General features: G+C 50.5%; 1 protein-coding gene across 1 annotated transcript in view; it reads left to right on the top strand.

Annotated features, from left to right (window-relative positions):
• MAD1L1 (mitotic arrest deficient 1 like 1) overlaps positions 1 to 19,805 on the top strand; it is a 359,183-nt gene that overhangs the window by 6,935 nt on the left and 332,443 nt on the right. The window contains exons 3-8 of the mRNA XM_080704077.1: positions 1,073 to 1,252; positions 5,659 to 5,783; positions 7,378 to 7,459; positions 9,019 to 9,149; positions 9,279 to 9,393; positions 10,581 to 10,642. Coding sequence (XP_080560203.1) covers positions 1,073 to 1,252; positions 5,659 to 5,783; positions 7,378 to 7,459; positions 9,019 to 9,149; positions 9,279 to 9,393; positions 10,581 to 10,642 — 695 coding nt within the window. The remainder of the gene's footprint in view (positions 1 to 1,072; positions 1,253 to 5,658; positions 5,784 to 7,377; positions 7,460 to 9,018; positions 9,150 to 9,278; positions 9,394 to 10,580; positions 10,643 to 19,805) is intronic.

The raw sequence follows: 19,805 nt of genomic DNA, 5'->3' as shown, positions 1-19,805 counted from the left end.
GGTCTCACTAAGTTGCTGAGAGCCTCACTCAGTAGCTGAGACTGGCTTCAAACCCATGCGATCCTCCTGTCTCAGCCTCCCAAGCGCGGGGATTACAAGCGTGCGCCACCACGCCCGGCTCCTGAAACAGGTTCTCATTAAATTTCTGAGGACCTTGCTGAGTTGCTGAGGCTGGCTTTTGGCTTTGAACCTGTGATCCTCCTGTCTAAGCCTCCCAAGTACTAGGATTATAGGATGTGCCCCATATCTGGCTTGGGGTCTGATTCCTCTTGGTTTTGCTGGTGACTTGGCTGATGTTCCCTTCTGACTCTTGTATTTATTTGTGTTTTGGTACTAGGGATTGAATGCAGGGGCATTCTATATTTGAACTACATTCCCAGCTCCTTTAATTTTTTATTTTGAAATTGGGTCTTGCTAAGTTGCCAAGGGTCTTGCTCAGTTGCTGAGGCTGGCCTTGAACCTGTGAATCTCCTGTCTTGGCCTCCTAAGTAGTGGGATTACAGACATGCACCATCAAGCCTAGCTGTAAATAACAATTTTTTTTTTTTTTTTTTTTTTTTTTTTTTTGGCAGTACTGGGGTTGGAACCCAGGGGCATTGTACCTCCGGGCCACACCACCAGCCCAATTTTTTAGTCTTTTTTATATTTTTGAAACAGGGTCTCACTGAGTTGCAGAGGGCCTCACTAAGTAGTTGAAGGTGTCTGCAAACCACGATCCTTCTGTCTCAGCCTCCCAAATGCTGGGATCACAAGTGGGTTAATACCAATTTGTTCCTAATATTTTTTTTGTGTGTGTGCCACTGAGGATTGAACCCAGGGACATTCTCCCACTGCGCTACATCCCCATCCCATTTTATATTTTATTTTGCGATAGGATCTTGCTCTGATGCCTATTCTGTCCCTGAACCTGTGATCCTCCTGTCTCAGCCTCCCGAGTACTGTGATTGCCACCATGCCTGGCTCCACCTGGCTCACTGTGGGCCTGTGCGGCCCATGTGAGCAAGGGGTGTTGTGTTCCTCCCTCGAAGGCCTCTGGGGGTCGCATCTCACTCAGGCCAAGCTCTTTCCATAGCGCGAGGTCGACCGCAACCAGGAGCTCCTGGCGCGCATCCGGCAGCTTCAGGAGCGGGAGGCCGAGGCGGAGGAGAAGATGCAGGAACAGCTGGAGCGCCACAAGCTGTGCAAGCAGAGCCTGGACACCGCCAGCCAGCAGCTGCGGGAGCAGGAGGACGGCCTGGCCGCAGCCAGCGAGGTGAGCGCAGGCCGGAGCCCAGGCTCTGGTGGGGCGCCCCTTGCCCTTAGCCATTTTCCAGGGAAAAAGAATGAGTGGCCTCCCAACTCTACCGGGGTAGCACCGACGTGACTTAATTTTTAATTTTTGGGGAATACTGGTGATTGAACCCAGGGGTATCCTACCGCCAAGGTACACCCCCTAGCCTTTTTTGCATTTTATGTTGCAACAGAGTCTCACTAAAGTTGTTAATGGTTGTTGCTGAGGCTGGCCTCAAGCCTATGATCCTCTTTTCTCTGCCTCCTAAGAACTGGGATTATAGGCATGTGACACTGTCTCTGGCTCATCCTCATTTCCAAATTACATTTCTCACATGTGCATCTATGCCTTTTGCAGGGCTGTAATCATAGTAAAAAAGTTAATTTTCCATTCTGTGGTTCTTAGTAAGTTGGTATTCACAATTACGCATCTTAACGATTGGCTGTCCCAGCCAGCGCTCACACTGCTGTGATCTAAACACCGGACACACAACGCTTAGAGGAGGGAGGTGTGTGGGGCTCACGGTTTGGGAGGGTCCAGTCCACAAGGCTGGTGTCGTGGCAGGGCGGTGGAGGCACGCTGCTCCTCTCACATTGCAGAGGAGGCTGGGCGCAGGGGACAAGCGCCATCTGTAGTCCCCACGGCCACACTCCTATGTCATATCTCCTCCAGCCATGCTCTCCCTGGCCACGTCACCACCCAGTCGGTTCCACTGGGATTCTCAGTCCGTCAGTGTGTTCATCCACTGATGAGATCAGGACCCTCATGAGTCAAGTGTTTCACCTCTAACCATGTTTGCTTTGCCAATACATGAGTTTTTCCAGGGGACATTCTCTGTCCAGCTCTAACGGCGGCTAATCCATCTCTTGTCATTTTCAAGCGACTTGTTTTCTTGTCCTCTGATATCTCTGTGGCAGGTGGCTCTGCACGCAGCCTGTTTGTTTCTGTCATTTCTTTGTTTGGCTAGAGCCTAGGAGCAGGGTGGCAGCCACAGTCACACCTCTCTCGCTGTTGCTGCCGGTTGCTGAGTCGTGCTAACAGCCACCGTGGAGTGTCTCCTGTCGTCGCACCCTTCCCTATTATGGATGGTGGTATGTTCTGGAAATCCTTTTTTTTTTTTTTTTTTTTTTTTTGCAAAAGATGTAAGTAGGTGCCTCTAGATTTGCATTTCTTTGATTATCAGCCAGGTCTGTTAGCAGCTCTCAGCATTAGAGAATGCCTTTGAACTAGGGCGCATGTGAACTCTGGTCCCAGTGATGGCTGTGTTTGAGACAGCCCAGGTGCTGTTGTTGGTGGGCCCTGGGCTCCTCTGACCTTCTCTGTCCGTCTTCTGCGGCGCTCAAGATCACAGGTGCCAGAGGAAGTAGATGAAGCGCCGGAGGCCATGTCACGTCATTGGTATTCTGTTTCTGTACCTCTTTCTCCTTAGGCACGGGCTGCAGATTATTTTTGCCTTGGTGGCGCCAGGGAACATGTTAAAGTTGTTCCCACATCTGTCTTCTGAAGTGAGTGTTGGCAGGAGAGAAGGTGTGACCAGCTTCCAGAGAAGCTGGTGCCACTGTTGCGTGGGCTCACCTGTGCGGTGGGTCCCACGTGGGTGCCTTGTGTGCCCTATCGCCGTTCCATGGCAGAGGGGAGCCACACACACCCGTCGGTGAAGAGTGGCCCCTCAGAGAAGCCCTCCCTGTCACTCAGGCCAGAGTCGCGAGCCCCTCCCGTCGACTGCATTCTGCTCTGTCCAATTTATACCACCTGCCACTTGGAAGTTCTCTCCTCTATCTGTCTTCTTGCTGATTGTCTGACTTTCCCATGATGCTTATTCTTCATCAGGGCAGCTGTGGCCAGAATAGTGCATGGTGCCCAAGGCATTTTTACTGAACGCAGCAAGATGTTTTGAAGGGCGTGTGCATTGTTGGACATGTGTGTATGTGTATATATTTATTATATAATATTTTATGTATTATATAATATATATTATATAATATTTTATATATTATATACTATCTCATATAGTATATTATATATATATATATATATATATTTTTTTTTTATTGGGGATTGAACCCAGAAGCATTCTACTTTCAAGTTACACCTCCAGCCCGATTGTAGTTTTTATTTGGAAACAGGGTCTCCCTAGGTTGTTGAGAGTCTCACTACTTGCAGAGGCTGTCCTTGAACCTGCATCTTTTTCTCTCAGCCTCCCAAGTACTGAGATTATAGGCGTGTGCCACCATACCTAGCTTGGACATGGGGTTTTTTTGATACTGGGGATTGAACCCAGGAACACTCTACTTTTGCCTCAGCTAAACCCTTAGACTTTTTTTTTTTTTTTTTTTTTTTTTTGTGGTACTAGAGATGGAACCCAGGGGCATTGTACCCTGAGCTACACCCCCAGCCCTATTTTTTTTTAAGTCTTTTTATTTTTGAAACAGGGTCTCACTGAGTTGTGAAGGGCCTTGCTAAGTAGCTGAGGCTGTCTGCGAACCAATCCTCTGGTCTCCACCTCCCGAATGCTGGGATTACAAGCGTGCACCACCACGCCAGGCCCCGTAGCCTTTTTGATGTACTCTCTCTCTCTCTTTTTTTTTTTTTTTTTTGGTACTGGAGATGGAACCCAGGGGCATTCTACCTCCAAGCTAAACCCCTAGCTCTATTATTTATTTATTTATTTATTTATTTAGGTACTGGGGTTCCTGGAAGTCCTTCTACCTCTGGGCTACACTCCCAGACCTATTTTATAGTTTTTTATTTTTGGAAACAGGGTCTCTTAAGCCAGCATGGCTGACCTGCGCGATCCTCCTGTCTCCGCCTGTCTCCGCCTCCCAAGCGTGGGGATTACAAGCGTGCACCACCACGCCCGGCGGGACTTTTTTTTTTTTTTTTTTAATCGTGGTACTGGAAATGGAACCCAGGGGCATTCTACCTCTGAGCCATACCCCCATCCCTATTTTATTTTTTATTTTGAAACAGGGGTGCACTAAGTTGCTGAGACTGGCTTTGAACTTGCAGTCCTCCTGTAGCAGTCTTCCAAGTACTGGATTATAGGTGTGTTCCATCACACCCAAATTATGTGACACCTTTTTTTGTACTGGGGATTGAACCCAGGAGCATTCTTCCTCTAAACTATATCCCCAGCCCTTTTTATTTGGAAATACAGTCTTGCTAAGTTGCCAAGGGTCTTGCTAAATTCTGAGGTTACTCTCAAACCTGTGAGCCTCCTGTCTTAGCTCCCCCATCCCTCAAGTACTAGGATTACAGGGAAGTGTCACTGTGCCCAGCTTTTTTTTTTTTTTTTTTTTTTTTTTTTTGGTGCTGGGGATTGAACCCAGGGGCATTCTACCTCAGCTATATCCCCAGCCCTACTTTATCTTTTATTTTGAAACAGGGTCTCACTGTGTTGTGGAGGGCCTCACTAAATAGCTGAGACTGGCCACCAACCGCTCCCAGCCTCCCAAGTACTGGGGTTACAGGCGTACGCCACCATGCCCAGTTCAATATGACACGTCTACATAGGCTGGCCTTTTGTGTTTGCCCCCAGCCTGCTCTTTCCCCTAGGAAAGCTATAAGGGAGGTTGATAAGTTAGGAGCTATCATAGTGGAGGGTGGTAGCTCTTTCACCTGGTTGTTCGATGGTATCGGGGACTTGAGGTCCATCCTGGAGGCTGTTGGATGGGCCGTGTGGGCTTTATTTTGAGAATGCCTACTCTTCTGAGCACCACAGCCTCCTGGCAGGTTTCAGTCCCACTCACAGGCCTGGGAGTTCTGTGTCTTTTCATACTTCTGGAATGGTGGGTGAGCATGGTTAGATAAGGAGTTCCGACAGTGAGGTGGTACGTGCCTGTCATCCCAGTACTTGGGAGCCTGAGACAGGAGGATTGTAAGAAACGCAGTGGGAATTAAAAAAAAAAAAAAAAAAAGAGCCTGGGGATTTAGCTCAGAGGTAGAATGACTCTGGGTTTGATCCCCAGTACTAACAAGAACAACAACAAAAGAAAGAGATGAAAGGCACAGGCGTTCAGGCTGAGAGCATGAGGAGGGCCAGGGGCGGAGGGAGGGCTGTGGTGGATGTCTGGTGGCAAGGACACTGGGTGCGGGGACCAGACATGGAGGCCACCGTCCTGGCTGACGGCAGCTTTTGCTCCGGGAGCCCCTGAGCGGGACCATCTTTCCTGGGTGGCCTGGCTGTGACCCACATCTGTGTGTGAGCTTGAGGAGCAGGAGGCAGGGCCCTGGGCTGGTTTTCCTCTGAGGGCGTCTGCCTTGTCCACCAGACTCGAGCTCCCCAGGGGAGCTGCTCCATCCCTTCCCAGGGTGGCTCTTTTGCCTCTGTCTCGCATCTGTGTGTGGACTCGGCCTCGGTGAGCCTCTCCGCGTCTCTCTGCTTTCAGACCATCGGCATGTTGAAGGGGCGAGTGTCGGAGCTGCAGTGGAACGTGATGGACCAGGAAGTGCAGGTGAAGAACCTGGAGTCTGAGAAGCAGGAGCTGAAGGAGCAGCTTGAACTGCAGCACAGGCGAGCGGCATCCTCCCTTCCAGTTACATCCCCAGCCTTTCTGTCTGTTTCTCTTGAAATAGGATCTTGGTAAATTCCTGAAGTCTCACTAAATTGTTAGGGCTGGCCTTGAACTTGGAACTTGGGGTCCTTCTTTCTCAGCCTCCCAAATACTGGGATTATAGTAGTGTACCACCATGCCTGGTTCTTTGTTTTTGGTACTGAGGATTGAACCCAGCGGCATTCACCCCTAACCCTATTTTTCTTATTTATTTTTTTGAAACAGGGTTTCACTAAGTTGCTGAGGCTGTCCTCAAACTTGCGATCCTCCTACCTCAGCTTCCCAGGTCCTGGGATTATAGGCAGGTACCACCACACCTGGCCCATGCTCAGTTCTGAGCTAAGGTGTTTTTTTTTTTTTGTTTGTTTGTTTTTGTGGTGCTGGGGATGGAATCCAGGGGCTTTCTATCTCTGGGCTACACTCCCAGACCTATTTTATATTTTATTTGGAAACTGGGTCTCACTAAGTTGCTGAGAGCCTCACTAAGTAGCTGAGTCTGGTTTCGAACCTGTGCAATCCTCCTGTCTTAGCCTCCCAAGTACTGGGATTACAAGCATGAGCCACCATGCCTGGCCTGAGCTAGGTTTTGAAAGATGAGCAGAGCCGGGCGTGGTGGCACACTCTTGTAATCTCAGCATTTGGGAGGCTGAGACAGGAGGATCATGGTTCGCAGCCAGCCTCAGCTATTTAGTGAGACCCTTTGCAACTCAGTGAGACCCTGTTTCAAAAATAAAAGAATCACGCCGGGTGTGGTGGCGCATGCTTGTAATCCCCGTGCTTGGGAGGCGGAGACAGGAGGATTGCGCAGGTTTGAAGCCAGCTGTGCTGGCTTGAGAGATCCTGTTTCCAAATAAAAAATATAAAATAGGACTATGAGTGTAGCCCGGAGGTAGAAGTGTTTCCAGGAACCCCAGTACCACCAAAAAAAAAAAAAAAAAAAAAAAGGAAATAAAAAGAAAACCCCACAAAAATAAAAAATAGGGTTGGCAGTGTCCTTTGGAGGTAGAATGCTTCTGGGTTCCATCCCCAGTACCACAAAAAAAAAAAAAAAAAAAAAAAGAGGAAAGAAAGAAAGAAAAGATGAACAGGAGGTCCTCTGGGGACAGGTGGGCAGGAGGATGGCAAAGGCCATTCCAGGCACAAGTGCACAGTAAAGAAGGCACTGCCTTGTGAATGCCTGGCTGGCAGCACGGTCAGGAGGCTTTGGATTCTCTTCTGAGGAGTAGTCCTTTTCTCTTGGCAGCTGATGTCTGAGGTGTCTGCCCCCTGGGGGAGAGGACCTGTCAGGCTAGAGTGGGATGCTGTGGTGTCTACCCAGGGTGGGCAGATGCTGTGGGGGGCAGCAGTGCACGGAGAGCTGCATGGTGCTGCACATGGTCCAGTCTCGCCCAACCCCCCATCCAGATGAGGAGTCCAAGGCCCCAGAGCCCTGCTCAGCTGCACCAGGACCTGGGAGTCCCCTGCCACAGCGGGCAAGCATGTGGGTCCATGCTGGGAGCTCTGGCTGGGGGAACAGTGGGCCGTTCCCCTAGTCATGTACCCTTCTTTCAACAGAAAATGGCAAGAAGCTAATCAGAAAATTCAGGAACTCCAGGCGAGCCAAGAAGCACGAGAAGACCACGAGCAGAAGGTGAAGGTGCGTTGCTTTGTGCTGGGCCACATGGGTGTCCCACGACGTCATGGCCTGGCCTCAGCCCTTGTGAGCTGGGAGTGTCCTCATGGCGTTTGTGGGCAGGAGCTGTCTCCTGTGTGCCTGGCACTGTGCTGGGTGCCAGGATGCCACAGTGGGTGAGAGGCCATTTTTGCTCCTGGAAAGCTCACATCTTAGTGGAGAAAGACCCACTAGAAACCCAGGGAAACCAGGGAAACCAGGGAAAAACATGGACATTGAAGATGGTACCAAGGAGGCCCAGAGAGGCTGAAACCCTGTCTATAGTCGCACAGCCAGAGCAAGACTGAGCTGGGTCTTCAAGCCAGGCTCCTCTGCTGCCAGGTCAGGTCATGCTGCTTCCCGGTGCCTCAGAGTCCTCTCCATGGCTGGCTTCGGACCACGCCATCTTCCTGTCTCTGCCTCCCAAGCGCAGGAATTACAAGTGTGCGCCACCACGCCCGGCTGTTGAAGCTAGTTTTAAACCTGCCCTCCTCTCATCTCAGCCTTGCAAGTGCCAGGATTACAGTTGTGCACCATTGTGCACATTTATTTTTATTTTTTTAATATTTATTTATTTATTGAATTTGGGGATGGAACCCAGGGGCATTTGACCTCCGAGCTACACCCTCTGCCCTATTTTTTATTCATTATGTTTGAAGCAGGGTCTCACTGAGTTGCAGAGGGCCTCGCTAGGTAGCTGAGGCTGTCGGTGAACCGCGATCCTCCAGTCTCAGCCTCCTGAATGCTGGGATTACAAGCGTGTGCCCCCCACGCCTGGCTCTCTTTTTATTTTATTTTATTTTTTATTTTTTATTTTTTTGGTGGTGCTGGGGTTCCTGGAAGCCATTCTACCTCCGGCCTACACTCCCAGACCTATTTTTACATTTTTTTTTTTTTTTTTAATTTGGAAACAGGGTCTCCTAAGCCAGCGCGCGTGGCTGGCTTCGAACCTGTGCGATCCTCCTGTCTCTGCCTCCCAAGCGTGGGGATTACAAGCGTGCGCTACCACACCTGGCTCTTTTTATTTTTTTTAATTATTTATTTATTTTTATTTTTTTGGTACTGGGGGTGGAACCCAGGGGCTTTTCTACCTCCGGGCTATACTCCTAGACCTAGTTTTATACTTTATTTGGAAGCAGGGTCTCACTAAGTTGCTGAGAGCCTCACTAAGTAGCTGAGGCTGGCTTCGAACCTGTGCGATCCTCATGTCTCAGCCTCCCAAGCGCTGGGATTACAAGCATGAGCCACCACGCCCGGCTTATTTTTTATTTTGAAGTAGGATCTCACTAAGTTGCAGAGGTTGGCCTGGAACCTGGGACACTTTTGTCTCAGCCTCCCAAGTGCTGGGATTATAGATGTGTGCCACTGTGCCTGGCTAATGACCTTCTTATCTGCCCCTGGTTCTGCCGTCTCCACTGTCCAGCAGTTGGAACCCTCTCGTGTGCCTCTGTGGACTGGCTTCTCTGCTTAGCAGAGGGGTGTGCTTGTTCCTTCACGATCTCCTGGCCCCTCACTTCCCTTCCTTTTCTTCCTGCCTTCCTCAGGACCTGGAGCAGAAGCTCTGCCTGCAAGAGCAGGATGCTGCTGTTGTTAGGAACATGAAGTCCGAGCTGCTGCGGCTCCCCAGGATAGAGCGGGAGCTCAAGCGGCTGCGGGAGGAGAATGCTCACCTGAGGTGAGGAACCTGGGGTGCGGCTGAGTGCTCTAGCTGGGGTGGGGTTCAGGCAGCGGGTGCCCCATACTCTTGGCCCCCCGGGTTCGTCCCCAGCGTATGTGGCTGTGTGAGTGACTTTCTGGTCTGCAGAGAGATGAGGGAGACCAACGGGCTGCTCACCGAGGAGCTGGAAGGCCTGCAGAGGAAGCTGGGCCGCCAGGAGAAGATGCAGGAGGCTCTGGTTGACCTGGAATTGGAGAAGGAGGTGAGGGCCCAGGCAGCAAGCTGTGCCTGCGGGGCTGTCCTCTGTCCTTCTGGAGGACCCTGGGCATGCCCATCACACGGGGCCACTAGTCACTCAACACGTGACTGCTGCCGTGGTGGTGTGGTGGGCGGAATGACGGCCTGCGAGGAGGTCCGCGTCCAATCTCAGAACCTGTGAAGGCCGGTGACAAGGGGTCAGGCTTGCTAGTCAGCTGACCTGCAACAGGGAGGATCCTGATCCTGGGGCGATAGGAGGGGCATGTGGCCCAGGAGGACTTGCCCAGCCCTTCCTGGCTCTTTGGCTGAGGTGGGGGATATGGCACCTCTCGAAGCTGGGAAAGGCAGAAGACAGGTCCTCTCTAGAGCCTCCAGAGGGAGCGCAGCTGGCCCACGGCTTTATGCTAGCTCAGGGAGACCCAGTTTGATTTCTGAGCTAAAGCACTGTAGGAGACTGAGCTTTCGTGAGGCTAGTGAGTTTGTACAGTTTGTTTCAGTGGCCAGTGGGAGCTGGCATAGGTGAGGAGAGTGGGAAGGGCGCACGGTGTCTGTGAGGAAGGGCGAGGTGCAGCCCATGTGGGGTTTCTTCCCCATTGTGACTTATTGGTAGCAGTCACCCTGTGGTTGGAGGTCTGGGTCCCTGTGCCTAGGGCTTGGTATCCTGAGAGGTTCCTGGAAGTAGAGGGTAAGATGGGTCCTTGGGGCTGGAGTGCCCAGGTCTACACCTTCAGGTTGGCCACGGTGGGACCCTTATGCCTTCATCTTTCTTGTAGCTTGCTGGGATTCACACTCAAATTTAGGGGCCAGCTCAGGGGTGGTGTGCGCACTTGTAATCCTGGTACTTGGGTGGCTAAGACGAGGATTGCAGGTTCCAGGCCAGCCTCCGGAGCTTAACAAGCTCTTCAGCAACTTAGTGACACCCTGTTTCAAAATAAGACAATAAAAAGGCCTGGGGGTGTAGCTTGAAGGTAGAAAGGCCCTAGGTTCAATCCCTAGTACCAAAGGTGGGGGGGGGGGGGATAAAAAAAAGGTCCAAGAAGGAATTAGCTTGAAACATACAGCTTGGGGCAGATCTGGAACGTGGTTGCATCTGAGCTCTGAGATGAAGGCAGACCCTTGTCTAACTAAGACGGGGGGACTTGCTGTCATCTGGCAGGTGGTGATGGGGACCTGGCTTTAAATGTTTTTCAGAGGCTGCTGGCGAAGCTGCGAAGCTGGGAGAGCCTGGACCAGACCATGGGATTGGACCTCAGGTAGGCGGGCGCTGTCCCCGTCCCCACCCCTCTGTGTGGCTCCGCTTCCTGCAGGCAGCTCTGTCTCCTTGTCTTCTGTCTGGCTTCTCTGTGGGCTGGGAGCTTCTGTCCATGCTGCCTAGGTTTAGTGATACACTTTTGCAGCAGGAGGAAGAAAATGGAATTGAGTTACTCTCCTTGTTGGAAACTAGACGGTCCACGGTGGAGCAGGGCAGCTATCCCCTCACCCTGCATTGTTGGACTTGGTTAGAGAACTGTATATGCCAAGGAAGTAATTGCTTTTGGGAGAAAATATTTCTTTTGGGTGTTTGTAACCAATGGGGATGATCTGGATTTAGGGTTAAAAAAATCAGTTATGTGGAGGATCTGGTTCTGCTCGGGTCCCTGTAACAGCCTATGTAGCTGCTTTGTACCAGTTTCATTGCTAGCAGGTGGGTTTAGGGGTGCACAGTGGGCCTTAAGCCAGAGCTGCTGGGTGTCTTGTTCTAATTTTTTTGGTAGTAGGGACTGAATCCATGAGCATTCTCCCTCTGAGCTACATCCCCAGCCCTTTTTATTTCTTATTTTGAAACAGGGTCTCAGTTAGGGTTTTGCAACACTCTTGAGGCTGGCCTTGAACTTGTCTCAGTCTCTCAACTGCAGAGATTACAGGTGTGCACCTCCGCACCCGGCTCTGGGCATCATGTTCTAACACACAGGTCAGGGCCGTTCCAATTACTGATCCCATCTGTCTCCTGTCCTGTCACCTCTTGGAGGCCACGGCTCATCCTCTCCTGCAGTGGTTTAGATGCAGTCTGCCCTTTAGCTGCTGTGATGCTGTGACCCCTGCAGACTGGCTGCCTCCTGGCGTGGTCCAGGCCTCCTCTCAGCTGCTTGGAGCACTCCAGGTCGTCTCAGGGAGGGTGTGGACGGAGCCTTTTGCATGAGCCACTGGAGCTGGGGGACAGGCTGTGGGTTTAAGGAGCCTTTTGTTCTCTTTGCTCGAGGGAATGTAAGACTTGCAGCTTCCTGATTGTCTTTCCTGCTGCTCTGGGAAGCGAGGCCAGGATTGAGACTCTTACCGAGCTGTCTTCTCCTGTAATTACACCGTCGACTGCTGGCTCTGGAATCCGCCACCTTCTGATCAGCAGTATTGTTTCAGTTCTCCGTCACTTGATGATGCTTCTTGAATTTCTCTTTGCCATGCTAAGTCACAGAGGACAGACTAAGCCATGGTTTTCTTTTTCTTTTTTTCTGTTACTGAGGATTGAACCCAGAGGTATTCTGCTGAGTTACACCACCAGCCCTTTTTATTTTTTATTTGGAAGAGAGTCTCATTAAGTTGCTGAGGTCTTGCTAAGTTGCCGAGGCTGGCTTCAAACCTATGATCCTCCTGTCTCAGCCTCCACAATGCTGAGATTACAGGCATTGCTTCCTCCTCCTCCTCTTCCTCCTCCTCCTCCTCCTCCTCCTCCTCCTCCTCCTCCTCCCTGTCCTCCTTCTTCTTCTTTTTCAGTACTGGGGATGAAACTCAGGGGCATTCTACCTCTGATCTACACCTCCAGCTGTATTTTTTTTTTTTTTTTGAAACAGGGTCTCACTAAGTTGTGGAGGGCCTCACCAAGTAGCTGAGCAGAGCTGTGAACCTGTGATCCTCTGTTCTCAGCCTCCCAAGTACTGGGATTACAGGTGTGCACCACCATGGCCGGTTCATGCTGTTTCTTCTTGAGCACCACCTGCAGAATCCAGGCTCATTCAGGGCTGGCCTGGTATGGCCTGATTCCCGGTGCTTCCCCTGGTTCTCTGGACTCATTTGCTACTGGAAGGGTGTCTTGTCTCCTGTGACTACTCGGTCAGATGAGAAGCCCCTGCAATTTCTTTCTCTTGATGGAGATAAGAGGTCCCTTGTGCCCAGTCGACTCAGAGTGCTGGCATGCCCAGTCTGCCAAACAGCACCAGTGTCCATTGGGCCTGCCAAGCAAAGGTGGTGCAGGCTTCATGACAGGGTTGGAATGTCCAGTGGCTCCTTGAGCCCTTGGGACCTGTTCCCTCTTGTTTGAGGGCCCTGTTGTGGGAATGGCCAGCATAAGGGCCTACTGGTCCTTGGGTGGCCACACTCTGGACGTGCTGTATTCTCCCTGTCGTCTGGTGCCAGGCCCAGGAGGGGGCTGTTTGAGCCTGCTGCCCACCCAGGGCTGGAAGGAGTGGGCACTCGTGGGGCTGTGTGTCTTCACCTAGGAAAGGGAATCCCTCCCTCCCCAGCTGGTGAGGCCCTCTCTGGGTGGCTCCACCACGTGGGGCTCCTTAAAAGGAGCGCAGTGCTTTTCCTGCCCTATGTTTGTAAAGATAAAGTGAGACCAAGTCTTTGCAAGTGTCTTACAGTGTTACTGTCCCTTTTGGAAGGCACCGTCTTCCCCATGGGAGGGCCATGGCCCCTGGAGACTCGTTGGTGGCAGGCTTCTGTGTGGGGCAGGTTTTCTGAGCCATGCTTCATCTGCTGTGGCGGGCCGTCTCGGGCTGCTGTGGGCTTGTGGCCTCTTGGGAGCCTGGGCATCACTCCTCGTGTTCCTCAGGAGCACCTGCACTTTGCACATTTGTGCATTCACACAAAGACACATGTGACTGCGTTCCAGGTCAGGGACCTGAGACAGCCAGCCAGTTCCTACTGATCAAGTGCCCTGGAGGTAGACACTTGGGTGTTTGGGGATGTAGTTTGGACTCCTTTGACCTTTATTATTATTATTATTATTATTATTCTAATTTTTTTTTTTGCGGTACTGGGGATTGAACCTAAGTATGTTCTATCTCTCCGCTATACTATTTTTTTAGATACATATTTTAGTTTTGAAACAGGGTCTCACTAAGTTGCTGAAGCTGTCCTCAAACCTGCATTCCTTCTGTCTCAGCCTCACAAGTACTGGGATTACAGGTATGGCCACCACGTCCGCTTCCTTTGATCTTTAGGCTGAGGTCTTGCCATGATTTGAGGGCTCTTTGACCAGGCTTTGTGGGTTTCCGGGAGTGGTCACCACTAGATGGCGCCACCCCCGCGGTGATGGGCTTCGATCGAGAAGCCTAGTGAGCGCTCTGTGGGCTGTCCTTGGGCCAACTGCCCTCCCACAGGGACTTCCTCGCCGACACCAGGGGTTTAGGGTGAGAAGGGTCCGTGGTCCAGTTCCTTTCTTCTTTGCATGGGCAGGCAGCTGCTTTTGCTTGGCTGGTGCCCGAGCTGCCCTTGACCAGCCTCTCGAGGTCTTCAGTGCTCCGGGGTCTGTGTGCTTCTGGTGTTTAGAGCAGACATTCGCAGCATGAGTTCTCTTCTGAGAACGGGGCTCCGTGGCCTCAGCTCTAGGTTGGGAACAGTGCTCTTGTCCTGACACCAAGTTCCCCACAGTGAGACAGTGGCCACCCTCTCCCTGACTTGGGATTTCTTATGTCTGAGAAGCCCAGAGATACTGGAGGGTCAGATGGGTGAGTTGGCTAAGGTGAGTTTGCCAGTGTAAACTAGGCAAAGACCCTTGGACCAAGATTCCTTGTCTGTCAGGCCATGATATGTCCAGTGCACAGGGTTGTGTGGCCCAGGGGTACATGGGCCTGCCCACCTGTGATATGTCCAGTGTAGAGGGTAATCCAGGGAGGGGACAGGCAGGCTCACCTAGCCTATGTGTCCAGTGTACAGGGCCACCTGGGCCCAGGGCCAGACAGGCCTGTCTATCTTGATATGTCAGTGCATGGTTTTGCCATGGGCAGGCAGGCCCATCCATCTTGATGTGTTCTGTGTATGGGGTCACTCAGGCAGGGCCCAGGCAGGCCAGTCTGTCCTTATGTGTCCAGATTGTAGGGCCACCTAGGCCGGGGTCAGACAGTCCTGTCTATCCTGATCTGTCTAGTGCACAGGATTGCCAGGGCTAGGCAGGCCTGTCCATCCTGATGTGTCCTGTGCACAGGGCCGCCTGCAGTGGGGCTAGACATGCCTGCTCATCCTGACTCGTCTCGTGACTGGGAGAGCCATGGGAGGGAGAGAGGGGAGGATGGGAGGACAGTGTGTGGGGGAGATGCTGTGGCAGGGGGTGATGAGCCCTGTGTTCTGGGGGGCACTGGCTCTGGGGAGCGTGTGAATCTCATAATCCTTAGGTGCCTTGGGAGTTTCCTGAAGGATTTGGCACAGCACGGGGTAGGTGAGGGAGCTTGGACAGGGCAACATGGTGAACTTGGTCCCGGGGCCTGGCCTGGGGGCACTGGAGCAATCGCAGGGACAGGCTGGTAGGAAAGATGGAGGGAGAGTGAGTGGGGTTCATCCTGCAGCCACATGGTGCTGCTCTCTAGAGAATTAACTCCCTTAACAGAGGGAAGGTGGGGCACACGAGCAGCTCAGGAGAGGAGCAGAAACAGCGTCGGTGAAAATTTAACACTCATTTAGGATTGCAAACTCTGACAAGCCAGGAAAAGAAGGCAAGTTCCACAACCAGATAAAACGTGTCTCTGCAGAATGAGAGTGACGGCGGTGGCGATGGCGAAGCTGGTGCTGGGGACAGAGTAAGGCGGTGTGTCCTTGTCAGCCTCTTCATATTGTAATAAACGTCCTCATCTGTGCAGTCAGAGAAGAAAAGGAAAAGATGAGTAGACTGGATAGAAGAAGTAAGACTGTCCCTTTGGACATAACAATTATTTGTGTTAAGATTTCCTCAGGTAGGAATAAAAAGCTAGGTGGACTAGAGAGGCCAACAGGGTCAAAGGATAATATACAAAATTAGAACTTATTTCTGTGTACTAGCAAATGAACCATTGCAAAAATGTACTATTTAGCCGGGCGTGGTGGCGCACGCTTGTAATCCCCGCGCTTGGGAGGCGGAGACAGGAGGATCGCGCAGGTTTGAAGCCAGCCGCGCTGGCTTAAGAGACCCTGTTTCCAAAAATAAAAAAGCATAAAATAGGTCTGGGAGTGTAGCCCGGAGGTAGAAGGGCTTCCAGGGACCCCAGTACCACCCCCCCCCCCAAAAAAAAACTGTACTATTTATAATAGCATCAAAAAGCACAAAAACACTTATTTAGTGCAGTGGTACACACCTGTAATCCCAGCTGTCTGGGAGGCTGAGGCAGGAGAATCATTAGTTTTGAGGCCAGCTGGGCTATTTATTTATTTATTTATTTATAATTTTTTATTTTATTTTTTGTGGGTTTGGGGATGAAACCCAGGAGCATTTGACCTCTGAGCTACACCCCCTGCCCTATTTTTATTCTTTATTTTTGAAACAGGGTCTCACTAAGTTGCAGAGGGCCTCACTAAGCAGCCTGGGCTACTTAGCAACACACCGTCTTAAAAAAAAAAAAAAAGAAAAGGTCAATGCCTATAACCTTAGCATCTGAAAGGCGGAGACAGGAGGATCTTAGATTTGAGGCCAGCCTCAGCAATTTAGCAAGACTTTGTTTCAAAAAAAAAAAAAAAAAAAGTGGGCTAGAGGTGTAACTCAGAGGTTGAATGCCTGTGGGCTCAGTCCCTAGTATAGCCTCCTTTCCCCTCCTTGCAGAAAAAAGGGCCGGGACTGGAGTTCAGTGGTAGAGTGCTTGACTACCATGTGCAAGGCCCTGGGTTCCATCCCCAGCACTGCAAAAATAATAAAAACGCCAAAACCAAAAGCACACAAAAGACTCAGGGATAAATTTAACAAAGTATGTTTAAGATCTGTGCTCTGAAACCCATGAGATGCAGCTGACAGTAATTAAAAATGACCTAATAAAATAGGAAAAAATAAACTCTCTCCCCTCCGCTCTCAGCCACTCGTGGGCTCAGCCTTCCGACACCAGCTGTGGTGCCCTCGCGGCACACAGCTCTCCAGCGGCTGCCCGCTGCGCGCCTTCCAGTTCTGTTCAGATGGTCTTCATTTGGAGGTAGCGTGGGACCTCACTGCACAGGTTAAAGGCTCAGACCTGCAAGGTGGGCTCCACTTCAGGCGCCAGATCCAGAGTGTCACCTTTGTTTCCACACACGTCTGTTTCTCTGTCTCTGTCTCTCTCTCTGGTGATGGGGATTGAACCCAGGGATGTTCTACAACCCCAACCCTTTATTTGTTTGGAAACTGGGTCTTGCTAAGTTGGTGAGGGTGTTGCTGAAGTGCTGAGGCTAGCCTTGAACCTGCATTCTCCTATTTTAGCCTCAAGTGCAGGGATTACAGGCACGTGCCACCACGCCCGGCTCACCTTCACTTCCAACCTACCCTGTTCTTAGATTGCATTAATTTGCTAGGGTGGCTCACAGAACTCAGAGAAACTCTTGATTGCATTTACCTTTTGGTTTTCAAGGATATTAGAAAGAATACAGGTTTACTCCAGGTGCAGAGGTGCACAGGGCAAGATGGAGGGATGAGGCCCTCCCTGGGTGCTGCCCTCCAGGAACACACTTGCAGATGTTTAGCTGTCTGGAGGTTCTGGACCCTGTTCCTTTGGGGTTTTATAGAGGCTTCTTTCCATAGGTACCATCGGTTATGTCATTGGCTCTTGTGGTCAACCCAACCTTTAGCCCCTCTCCTTTTCTTTTCTTTTCTTTCCTTCTTTCCTTTTTTTTTTTTTTTTTGTGGTACAGGGGATGGGATCCAGGGGCATTCTACCTCTGAGCTACACCTTCAGCCCTATTTCTTTATTCTTTATTTTGAAACAGGGTCTCACTGAGTTGCAAAAGACCTCACTAAGTAGCTGAGGTTGGCCGCGAACTGTGAGCCTTCTGTCTCAGCCTCCCAAATGCTGGGGTTACAAGCGTGCGCCACCACGCCCGGCTCAGCCCCTGTCCTATTTTCTAGAGGCTCAGAATGTCAGTCCTCTTGCCCTTTTTTTCTGGTAACTAGCCCCATCCTGAAGCTTTTCTGGGTTGCAAATCACCAGCCATAATAAGATTAGCATACAAAAGACCTCTATCACTTGCTAAATTTCAGTAATTTTAGGAGGCAGTGGAAAGGCCAAATACGTTTCACGGTGTCATGGTGGAGCCACGTAGATGAGTTGGAAGGTCCCATATTGTTAAGGTGGTCGTTCTGTCAGAATAATCCATGCGTTCAACACGGAGTCCCAGCAGGCTGTTTTGGTAGCAAACTGATTTCTGAAGTCTGTATTGAAACATACAGGACCTAGGGTAGCCATAACAATTTTGAAAAAAGCACAAATTGGCTTATACTGGCCAATTTCAAGACAAGCTTCAAAGTGCATTAAGACAGCACGCTATTGGTGTAAGGAATGACGGGTAAATCAATGGACAGAGTGGAAAGTGCAGAAATAATTCAAGAATATAGTGCCAATTGATTTTTGTCAAAAGTGTCAAGGTAATTCAGGGGGAGAGAGATAATCTGTTCAACAAATGGTGGCAAAACAACGGGACATCTGTGCCGATGCGTTTCCATGCTCACCACAAACCAGATACACAACGGACACAGAATGGGACATAGACCTGGGTATCAAACCTAGAAGTCCTGGAAGCCCGTGTTTGGCAAAGAGTTGTTAGGACACACAGAGACCGAGTTACATACGAACATTTCGATAAATTAGACTTCATTAGAATTAAAAGCCGAGCCAGGCCCAGTGATGCCTGCCGGTGATCCCAGCGCTTGGGAGGCTGAGACAGGTTGATCACAGGTTCCAGGCCAGCCTTGGTGACTTAGACTTTGTTTCAAGATTAAAAAATCAGACTGGGAGTGTAGCTCAGGGGTCGAACGAACTTTGAGTTGGATCCCTAGTACCACACATATGCACACACACACACACTCACACACATACTCAAATAAAATAAATAAAACCCCTTTCTCTCATTAAAAACATGGTGAAAAAGCAGACCATAGACTAGGATAAAAATATTTTTAATGCATGCATCTGATTGGAGACATGTATCCAGAATATGTAAAGAATTTGTACAAGCTATTAAAATGATGAGATGAAAAAGAAAACAAGATTGAGCAGAGTGTGTGCATGTGTGTTATTAGAGATTGAACCCAGGGATATTCTCCTACTGAGCTCTACCGCACCCAGCCCTTTTTATTTTTTATTTTGAGACAGAGTCTTGCTAATTTGCTCAGGCTGTCCTCAAACTTGCAGCCCTCCTGCCTTAGCCGCCTAGGTACTGGGATTCCAGGCGTGCACCACGACGCCTGCTGGAACGGATCCTTTCTATAAGAATATGTATGCATGGTAATTAAGGACAACCAAGAAATGCTCAGTAGTGTTTGTCATTAGGGGAACGCCTATTAGGCTTGTTGAAGTACCGCTGCGCGCCAAAGAGAAATGGCTGAGAGTAAAAACGCCGGCCCTCCCCGCTGTTGGCGGAGACGCGGCCAGCCTGGTCTCACACACGTTGCTCTGGGGAGTAGATGGCGGGACAATCGGAAATGTTTTGGCAGCGTTTTGAGCACCGAGAGCAGGACCCAGCGATGCTGCTCCTAGATTCCTACACAAGAGAAAAGAAAGCCATCTTCACAAAGACGTGTACAAGGGGGGCCGGCGCCTTTGTAGTGGCCCCACGTGGAAGCAGCGCGTGTGTCAGGTGGAGGTGAGCACCGTGCTGCACCCATAGCGAGGCACTGCTCAGGAGGGCGGCCAGACGGCTGCAGAACCATGAGTGAGTGTGTGGGCGAGGGAAGGGACTGTAGTGTGTACCGTGTGACTCCCGTTTACTTGAAAAAAAAAACCAAAAAACACCTCGTTTTGATGATCCTAGGGATTGAACCCAGGGCATTTTACCTTTGAGCTGCACCCCCCAGCCTTTAACATTTTTTTAAATCAACCTTATATATTTTTTAACTTTATGAAAATTTTTATTAAAAAAAAAAACACAGACTGTTTCACCTCAGTATGTGGTATGTTGCATTTTCCAGTTTGCTTGACAGAAAGCAAGTCGTTTCCTTGAGTGTAGGGTCAAGGGCACAAGGGCGTGTCACGATGATGGTGGAAATGCGCCGGCTTAGCAGAGGTGGTAGGTACGCCACCGCCGGCCTGAGCTTCACCTGTAAAAGGGGTGTGTTACATGGGGTGTAAGATATACCTCGAAAAAGCTGATCTGTGTACATACAGTTGAAAGGCCCTCAGAGGTGACTTGGACTGGACTGGGGAGAGGGTCAGGGCCATTTAGAGCCAGCCTTCGTTTTGGGAAGGAGCCCATGCCCCGGCCCTAGCTTGCCTCGGCTCTACCAGTTTGTGGGGGTCTCTG

The sequence above is a fragment of the Muscardinus avellanarius genome (genome assembly GCF_963383645.1).
Source record: "Muscardinus avellanarius genome assembly, chromosome: 10".
NCBI classification, from domain to species: Eukaryota; Metazoa; Chordata; class Mammalia; order Rodentia; family Gliridae; genus Muscardinus; species Muscardinus avellanarius.
The sequence above is the reverse complement of the archived record's forward strand: the minus strand, read 5'-3'. Positions and strand labels throughout refer to the sequence as shown.